Here is a 9,499-nt window from a genome sequence, read left to right as displayed (position 1 = left end):
GTGGATGAGTCTTCGACGTGTTTGTTGATGACAATTACAAGAAAGGATTGACAATCATCTGTTGTTATTTTGCAAGCTTAAAAAGTACTAATATCTTATGACTCGTCAATGTACTCAGTTATGACAATGGGGTGCAACTAGTCAGACCTTTCGGTACTAGAGTGGTACTATCGACTCATTGGGATATCCCGTCAATTTGACAGTGTCGCAGTAACAATACTATCTAGCATCAGTACTGTACCACTATTTTATGCTTTAAGTGATTTGAACTCAGTTTCTCCAACATCCACAGTTTTTGCTATTCTTTGGATCATCGAGGAGATATTGGGAACTGAATTGAAGTTCGTTTCTGTATGGTCATTTCTAAATGTGGCGACAATCTGTAGAATAGGACACGATGGTTTCGTTTTCAAAACGCAAAGCTGAGAACAAGTTTTCAGTTTGACGTTGGATTATTTGAACCTATATCACCCGTTTTACACAGCACTCTCTTGATGGTTTCCTCACCGAACGATGGCAATATGTTGGAGACGATATTTCTTGCAAGGTGATTTTTGGTTGACTCATTTTTTGAGAATTACAAAGAGAATTCCTATTATTCTTATATTTGGATAAAAAACAAAACAATCGACTCGTCAGACTCTTGCACTTTCACACACATCCTATTAAGGATAATGAAATCAAGGTAAAAATTTTTGTGAATGATTAGTGAAACATTAATGACCAGCGGATGTGAGAGAAAACATCTTCTCAAACTTGCCATTTCTTGTTAAATGTTCTCTAGGCGTCACATACAATTTGTGCTTGTCCATGTCAATGTAGAAGAGAGATTGGTTGTCTTCGAATTTGGGAAATTCATGTCCTGAGTGTTTTAACTTGAAGTGTCGAATAATATTGATGAGCGACATGATGACTTCAGTTTTTGCTACTCGAGAGCCTGAATTCATTTCCAATTCAATTATGTTCGAAATTATGAATTAAAGCATCGCTGATCATCATACGATTTGCAAATGCATCTCACTTACCTGGGCATTGTCTTGCTCCCAAACCGAATGGATTTGTCACATTCACATGGTGTTTGATCGCAAAGGTAGAATCCTGATTGTAACGCTCTGGAATGAATTGTGTGCAGTTTGGAACATACTTCTCTGTAAACGCTGGATTTTCAAATAAAATGACTTGAGTCTGTTTTGGGATGGAATATCCTCCAAGCGTAATGTCATTTTGTAAAAATCTTGTACTGGCCACATATCCAACATGATTCAGTCTCATACTCTCGCTGACAAAATGTTTTACAAGTTTCAACTGCTTGAAATGAGAAAATGTGACATTTAAACCATTCTCAGAAGTAATTTCATCAATCGTTGGCTCTCCAAAAACTTCTAAACACTCCTGATACAGCTTTTCTTGATATTCAGGTTCGTGTGCAATTCGGAACATGAGAATGGAAATGACACGAGCCGTAATATCTACACCTGCCATGAGGAAGGAAGCGAGTACAATGGCAACCGCTTCCTCTTTTCGTTCCATGTCTTTTGCTTTCTCCTCAACCATTTCTTTAAGCCGAGGTTTCACAGATGATGGGCTCGCAAATAGTCGAATGCATGTCTGAGCTCTGCTGATACTTGTTTCGTAGGAATATTTCAAGGCTGTATAGTCCTTTGTTTTCATTACTTTGTATAAAGGAATCTGAAATGACATTTTGATTGCCAAATCCAAACTTTTCATCACATCTGAAACAAAATCTTCAAATTCAAAAGGCAGTTTTTTCAAATTTTCTCCAACCAGCTTTTCCCCTAGGAATATCTTCAATACGGCATTGAAGGTGTACTGTGTAATAAATTTCCAAGTATTCACTATTTCATAATTTCCATTTTCGTTGATACTCCGTAAATGTCCAGTAATTAGATTCCTTAAAAAGTAACTATTCAATTCGGTTAATTGTGGCAATGAAATATTTTCAAGAAAATCTGGTTTTAAAGCAACATTGTATAACTTTCTCATTTGTTGCCAATCTTCATGACTCTCCAATTCAATAGGGGTGAGAATCATTCCATTCTCCATCTTGATTTGCCTCAGCGGATAGGCAGGAGCTCTCCCCTCATCTACACGAGCGAGCTCAATATGCAGCTCAGGTTTGGCCAATATTAACATTCGTTTTCCAAACACATTCAATCGTACCATATCACCATAGTTCTGCACCAAATCCACAAAATACTGATTAATGTTTTTTGAATGACGAGCGAGTGAGATGCCATTGCCAATCAAAGGAAATCCTTTTGGTCCGGGTATTTCATGAAATGATTTGACGAGATTATTTGTTTCTTCAATCCTACTACTACTTGTTTCAATATTCGTCGTGGTAGGTATGGATGTTGCAGTTGCTGATACAGATCGTCGGGGACATTCAGATTCCACCAAAGGCTTATTTGCCTCCAAAAAGCCTCCACTAGGATGTACATGGTAATTCTTCGAGCATTGCTTCTCTCGAAACAACCCCCGATGGAACGATCCACGGGATTCATGATGAGCGAGAATATCTCCATTTCTTTCTGTACGGATTTCAAGAGAAGCAATGCTCGAAGAGAGTACATGTCGGAGTTTTCGCATTTTTTGTATTTCATTTTCGATCGCAATTTTCTTGATTTGGAAATTTCAAAAAGTATGTCCATGGAACGATAAAGAGAGAATATTTATGGGAGAGAGTATTGTTGTTGAGAAAGTCCTTCTTGTGAAGGGTGTTTTCTTTCAGAGAATTCCAATTCAAACTTCTCATTGCATGCCAAGAATTCGTTCAAGTTTCCACTCTGTGACCACATGCTGCCTCTTGTTGCCAAACAAGATTTAGGAACCATTTGTATTTGATAGTTGCATAGCAAATGAGCCAAGAAAACCTTTTGTTCCAACATGGTAAATCGATCGCCAGGACAGGCCCGCTCTCCAGCTCCAAATGGCAGATAGGAATAATCTCGTGTGACACTTCGACGATTGAGAAATCTTTCTGGATTGAAAGTTTCAGCATCGAGACCCCAATATTTGATATTGTTTTGAATTCCTTTGAGTGAGAGGAGAATGTGACAATTCTTTCGAATTTTGATGCCGTCCACAATTTTGCTTTTCTTGGAAATTCTTGTGAGATAACCCACAGGTGGATGTAACCTCAAATTTTCACGAATGACAGAATCCACGTAGGGCAAACGATCAAGTGTGGAAACATCTTCAAGAGATTGTAAAATAAATTCACAATAGCCATCAAACGTTTCACTGTTAAATCTCTCAGGAAATGCATTTCTCAACTCATCATAGAGCCTGAGTTGTACTCGTTCATTAAGAGCCACATTCAACAACAGGAAACACAATGAAGAAGCTGTCTTGGAATGGCCTGCCACAAGAAATAATTTCGTATTGTCTCTCACATTGGCATCTGATACGGAGAGTTGACTCTCATTCAATTCGAGCTTGTTTTTCAAGAGAGACGAAAGAGGAAGAGGATTTTCAATTCTTCCTCTTATTTCGGTCGTTGGAGGTGCATCTTCACGATACGTTGGATTTCTATTCTGATTGGCCTCAAATAAAAAGTCCAACGAACTCTCTAAATTTGGTTGAACATTATCAATGACTCGGCGATCGACATGTTCCAGTCTCTTCTTATCAATGATGGATTCTACAAACTTGTCGATGGTGGTAAATGACTTGAGCATTTTCAAATTGTCAACAATGGGCAAGAATGAATATAACACTCCTCCTAGCAATCGTTCCACACTATTCATAGATTTGATAATGTAATCTAAGGATTTTCGAGCTCTGAGTTCTTCTTTAGAACTCGACGATGGATCCAAATAGTTAAAATCACAATCCAAATACGATTCTCCAATAAGATCCATGCAAAAACATGACATGACATCAGAAATTGCAAGTCTGAACGATTGAGAAGTGTTCATTGAATTGGTCTTTGTCTCACTCGTGGAGGTTGCATTCTCTCGAATCATTGAGGCCATTATTGACTCATCTCGATTGAGGCAAAACCTTTTCAAATTTGTCACACAAGCATTTGCCTTCTCAGTCATAATGTTCCAATATTTTCCAACATGATGAAAGGAAGGATCCAATACCAATCGATTCACTTCCCACATATCTCCATTTAACATGAATATACTATTTCCCAATAATTGTTGATAAGTGCGTGTTTGAATGGAGAGGTCCTTCTCGAAATGATGAAAATGATCAATGAGAATGGATTTGGCAGATTGAGGAGATGAAAACACCAAAGTTGGAAATATGCCTCTGTAAAAGAATAGAAAAGGTTCATGATTAAATTCTTTGCAGAGCGTGAAGAGTTTCTCCGAGAGTGGAATGCTTCGATTAAAAAGGATCAATGCTAAGGATTGCCACATAGAGACCACATTGGAGATGGATTTTCGAGTTTTTACAATCATGATCTGTCCAATGCAATACTGTTCATAGAATTTGGTAAGAATGACAATGAGAAGGAAAAGACCCATCAAGAGGTACAAGAGATTGGTGGTCAGCATGTTGAAAAAATCCATAATGATGATGATGATGGTGAATGTTCACAAACTTAAGTACTCAAGTAAAAGGATCTTCCTCTCTAAAACAACGTAGATGTAATCGAGGTGTGTTTTTCTTATTGAAGACAGCAGAGAGTTTGAGGTTGTGATGGTTTACGTTGGAAAATTTGTATTTGGACAGCAAGTATTTTAGTACATTTTCCATAAATGGTTTATCAACACGAATTCAACCAATTTCAAAACCTACCAATCAATTACCATTGAGGTAATAATTTCTTTTTACAACTGTTGTGGGTGTTTTCCGTCAAGAACAAATTCATGAAAAGAGATATTTATGTGCAAATTTCATGAAATACACTACTCTTTCAATCCACACACATTTCAATCAAAAGAAAGATCCAAAATATTCAGTAAAATAAATAATAGACTGTTAAATGATGAATTCATTCAATACTTGATGAATACACCAAATGGCATGGCCAATACAGTTGCAAGAGCCAAGTGTCGTCTTGCGAATCCCTGTCCAACAATACTCAAATACAGTATCACAAAAATGCACAATTCAATGAATGCAATCCACCAACCAAAAGTCAAAAACCATATCAAATTAATCAATACAATAAGAGCTGAGCTTTTCTCTCGTTCAAATAAATTATTTCTCACGCTTTTCGCGCTCGTCGATTGAGTATTGAGACCCTCATGCTCGCTATACAAAGTGAATGGAAATAGAGATAATCTGCAAACCTTCAATAGCTGTCTATAACATGGAAGACAAGCTATAGGACAAAGAAGAGCCCACAACAGTATTGACATGGAGAAATTGCAAAACGTCAGCCATCCAAATCCCAAGAAAAACCATTTGAGTTTCAATCCTCGATCCAATTCTGAATTTGTCTTTTTCGGTGTATAATAGTTGCTCGTTTGGTTATTTTGATTATTTTCATCGTGATGATTGTTATGGACATCGGAAGTGACAGAGATGATGACTTGGTCTTGAGACATTTTTTTGATGGTTGGAAAGGAAACACTGCATGTCCTATTGCAAAGAAGGTTCAAGTCTGCACATCTCCTTTCTGACCTGTTTGGCCAATTCTTTTCTCTCTTCCCTCTCCAGAATTCTAGCTGTGTGTTCCTTCTTTGTGAAAAAGTCCATCCAATCTTGTTCCAACCCTGTATCGGACTGCTCGCTGATTGGAATATCACCTGGAGTTCTTGGCAGCAAATGAACATGAAGATGAGAAATCGATTGACCACTCAATTCTCCTTCCTGAATCAAGAATTCAACAGAATCGGTCTGATGAAGTGATTTGAGAGCAGTCACCACACGTTGTGTAAATTGAACAAAATCTTGAGCATGAGAGACTGGAATGTCGGAAAACCGAGTGAAATGTTGTTTGGGAATGATTAATGAATGGCCTGGAAAAACGGGTCGAATGTTATACAAGGCGACAAAGTGTTCCGATTCTTCAATCAGTCCTTCTGCAATCACATCAGAATTACAGAACACACAAAACTGGTCAATTAATTTCATGTCAATGAGTGGTTGATAATATTTGGATTCTCGGAGCATGGTTTGAAGAAATTCTTTAGGAGCATCGTGAGGAGGAGCTGTTGAAATCGATGACATGGTCCTTCTCCTCGTGTTTGGCTCCAATGAAGTTTTCCGATCTTGATGTTGTTCATGAACATTGGATGAACGAGAGTCTACTACTACTCCAATAGAATTCGCATTACAGTTATTCATGGTCCGTTCTGGGAATGGATGATGATCCCGTGGATGCAATTCACGAGATGAAGACATGACTTGAACGGAAAGTTGTTGAATAAATTTCCGAATGACTTCATCCAACGCACGAGCAGTGGTGTGATGATTAAGGCAGAGAGGCCAAATTTGGCGCATTTTTATTGATTCTCTTATCGATTTATCGGCAACACATGATGAAATCATTCTCATATTTTTATTAATCAATTAATATCAAACAAATGAAAAGAACAACAAACCATGATCAAAAAGCTCCGAATTGCCAGGACCGAGCGAGTCTGATTTTAATATCTTTCGTTTTTAATAATGATCATGTTGGCTATAATCTTCGGAGATTAGAATTATCATTAAAAAAGAAATTTTCATTTCAACAACTCGGAAAAAAGAAATGGCTTGAAAATCGTGAATTGAAATATGAAAATTTCTTTCCTGTTGAATATATGAATGACAAGGAATTCGTATTGAACCACATCAAAAAGTATGGTTATGGATTGAAAAATGCATCCACACAATTGCAACAAGATCGAGAGTTTGTGTTGAAAGTGGTTCAACAAAAGGGAGATGAATTACAATTTGCAAGTCAAAACATTCTTAATGACAAAGAAATGCAATTGGCAGCGGTAAAACAGTTTCCAGATGCATGTGTATTTTTTTCATCCTCCGAATTTAAAAAAGACAATGAATTTGCTTTAAAGATGGTTCAGCAAAATGGTTTGATTTTATTATATGTACCCAATACTCTCGAGAACTATAGAGAAATTGTTTTAGCTGCTGTCAAGCAAAATGGTGAAGCGCTAAACTGGGCACACGGTAATTTGGCAATGGACAAGGAAATTGCATTGGAAGCAATCAAACAAAATAAGAAGGCTCTTCGATTTGTAGCAGAAGATTTACTTTTAGACTATGAATTCATGTTGACGGCTCTCAAATTAATATTTCCAGAATTTTCTCATTTAACAACTTTTGATTATTCAAACAAAGACATCATGATGAAACTTGTTCACGAAAATGGAATGTTACTTGAATTTGCAAGTGATGAACTCAAGAATGATCGAGATATTGTTTTGAATGCTGTTAACAATAATGGTAATGCACTTGAATTCGCATCTGATGGTTTGAAAAATGACATAGAAATTACATTTCTGGCCGTTAAAAACGCTTACTTTGCATTATATAATGTTTGTTCTGAATTTAAGAGCGACAAACAAGTTGTGTTAAGTGCTGTTCATCGACATGGATCTTCTCTAAAATTTGCATCCGATGATTTGAAGAATGACAAAGAGGTTGTGATGGCAGCTGTCAGACAAAACGGTTATGCACTTTCTTATGCGTCAGATGATATGAAAAACGACATAGAAGTTGTATTGCAAGCTGTAATGCAAAATATTCATTCAATTGACCATGCGAATGAAAGGATGAACCACGACAAGGAAATTATTTTAGAAGCGATCAAACATGGTGCTTCTGTGAAATGTGCATCTCAAACTCTTTTGAATGACAAACAATTCTTGTTAGATGCTGTGGGTGAGATTAAAAAATTTATTTCAACTCCTTCTGAAAAGAGTCACAAAAGAGATGGAATCGTTTGTTCACTCGGTCGGACTCTACGCACTCAAATTCACATTGACTCTCTCTGTGTTGTGTTTGACTGCGTGTTATCAAGTGTTGGCAGTTCTTGCCGAATTTTTCACATCAACCACCACTCTTCATAATAATAATATTCATTCGCATCTCATGGATCATCCCGAAGGTAATTTTCAAATTAAAATTAATTTGATATGAATAATAATTTTTTATATTTATAATACGGGATATTCATGATGATGGCGATAATGAATTTTATTTTCATGAAATAATGTTTTCACCAAATGATAATAATTTAACATTATGACATCTTTCGTTTCTACTACTAGACCATGAGAAGAAACATTCCTCACAATCATCAACAAACTTTTCCGATCGGAATCCAATCGATCATCATCACCGCCATCACAACATTCTCATTCTCGGAGGACGTGCTCCGGTGGCTCTCGATTATTTGAGAATGTTCTCCGAAGAAGGTCATCAAGTGCATTTAACAGAAACTCCCTATTATCGACCCATGTTTATTTCAAATTTCTCAACTCATGCCAAACATGTTCACTATTTTTCTTTTTTTCCAAATAAGGATTATTTCAAATTTGAGGATGAATTGGTGGAAATGATTAAAAAGTATTCCATCACTGTTCTCATTCCTACATGTGAGGAGGTTTTTCATGTGGGAAGAGCCAAGAATCGAATTGAAAAAGAAACTGAGTGTTTTGTGTTTTGTGAGAGTATTGAAAATTTGAAAGAACTTCACAACAAGTTTGAATTTATTGAATATATTGAGAGAGAAGTGAATGAAAAATTTAATAATAACCATGGTGATAATACTAATAATACTACTCTTTCTCAGGGTGAAAATTTGGAAAATAACAACAATTTTGAAAAGAAAAAACGGGATCGATTGGATGAAACATTCCGTGCGACTCATGAAAAACCAACGCAACAACGTCAACAAATAAGGAACATTCAATTCAAAGCTCCAAAAACACTTCTCTTATGTCAAAAAAGCACACAAGAGGAATTGAATCGATTTTGGAATGAATGTTCTGGAAAGATTGTGCTGAAACCATGTTATTCTCGATTTGCATCGGATACAATGGTCAAACCTTCGAAAGAACAAGCATTACATTTATTACATTCCCAAATTAAGGAATGCCAGTCTTCATGGTGGGTCGCACAAGAATTCATTGAAGGACAAATCCTATGTTCGTTTGGAGTTGCTACAGATGGAATTTTGCGAGCTCATACATGTTATTTGGGAGGAATTTATACTCCAAATGGAACTGATGTGGGTAGCTCTGTATATTTTGAACCATTGGAACATGAGGAAGTTGACAAAGCGATACAAGAATGGATTTCTCAATTGGTTTGGCATCGAAAATATACTGGCCAAATTTCTTTTGATTTAATTGTGACGAATTCTTCTCATGGTGGACATTCTCTGAGTCGGGAATTCTTAAGACGAAACGACTTGAGTTCGAATTGTTTCAGTAGTAGTGGAACTATAACCATTTATCCCATTGAATGCAATCCAAGAGCTACGAGTGGAGCTCATTTGTTTCATTGTGACGTGTCTCATGTGGCTGGACAAGAACTGAGAAGAAATTTCACGCAATGTTTT

General features: G+C 36.7%; 5 protein-coding genes across 5 annotated transcripts in view; 1 reads left to right on the top strand and 4 right to left on the bottom strand.

Annotated features, from left to right (window-relative positions):
- Nucleotides 1-716: 716 nt before the first annotated feature.
- On the bottom strand, nucleotides 717-2,610 carry FDP41_009517 (uncharacterized protein; the record flags this gene model as incomplete). Its single annotated transcript, XM_044713484.1, has 2 exons — nucleotides 717-937; nucleotides 1,026-2,610. 2 exons carry the CDS (start codon nucleotides 2,608-2,610, stop codon nucleotides 717-719), a joined length of 1,806 nt encoding a protein of 601 aa, XP_044556924.1.
- An 83-nt stretch (nucleotides 2,611-2,693) lies between these two features.
- FDP41_009516 (uncharacterized protein) lies at nucleotides 2,694-4,547 on the bottom strand (the record flags this gene model as incomplete). Its single annotated transcript, XM_044713483.1, has 1 exon — nucleotides 2,694-4,547. The coding sequence occupies one exon, from the start codon at nucleotides 4,545-4,547 to the stop codon at nucleotides 2,694-2,696; it is 1,854 nt and encodes a 617-aa protein (XP_044556923.1).
- Nucleotides 4,548-4,976: 429 nt separating this feature from the next.
- On the bottom strand, nucleotides 4,977-5,531 carry FDP41_009515 (uncharacterized protein; the record flags this gene model as incomplete). The annotated part of the gene is made up of 1 exon (XM_044713482.1): nucleotides 4,977-5,531. One exon carries the CDS (start codon nucleotides 5,529-5,531, stop codon nucleotides 4,977-4,979), a length of 555 nt encoding a protein of 184 aa, XP_044556922.1.
- Nucleotides 5,532-5,565: 34 nt separating this feature from the next.
- On the bottom strand, nucleotides 5,566-6,429 carry FDP41_009514 (uncharacterized protein; the record flags this gene model as incomplete). The annotated part of the gene is made up of 1 exon (XM_044713481.1): nucleotides 5,566-6,429. One exon carries the CDS (start codon nucleotides 6,427-6,429, stop codon nucleotides 5,566-5,568), a length of 864 nt encoding a protein of 287 aa, XP_044556921.1.
- Nucleotides 6,430-6,512: 83 nt separating this feature from the next.
- The window catches only part of FDP41_009513 (uncharacterized protein), a gene marked incomplete at both ends in the record, with an annotated part of 5,532 nt that continues 2,545 nt past the window's right edge, over nucleotides 6,513-9,499 (top strand). The window contains 3 exons of the mRNA XM_044713480.1: nucleotides 6,513-7,815; nucleotides 7,955-8,041; nucleotides 8,205-9,422. Coding sequence (XP_044556920.1) covers nucleotides 6,513-7,815; nucleotides 7,955-8,041; nucleotides 8,205-9,422 — 2,608 coding nt within the window. The remainder of the gene's footprint in view (nucleotides 7,816-7,954; nucleotides 8,042-8,204; nucleotides 9,423-9,499) is intronic.

The sequence above is a fragment of the Naegleria fowleri genome (genome assembly GCF_008403515.1).
Source record: "Naegleria fowleri strain ATCC 30894 chromosome Unknown tig70, whole genome shotgun sequence".
NCBI classification, from domain to species: Eukaryota; Heterolobosea; class Eutetramitea; order Acrasida; family Naegleriidae; genus Naegleria; species Naegleria fowleri.
This window is presented reverse-complemented; position numbering and strand designations above follow the sequence as displayed.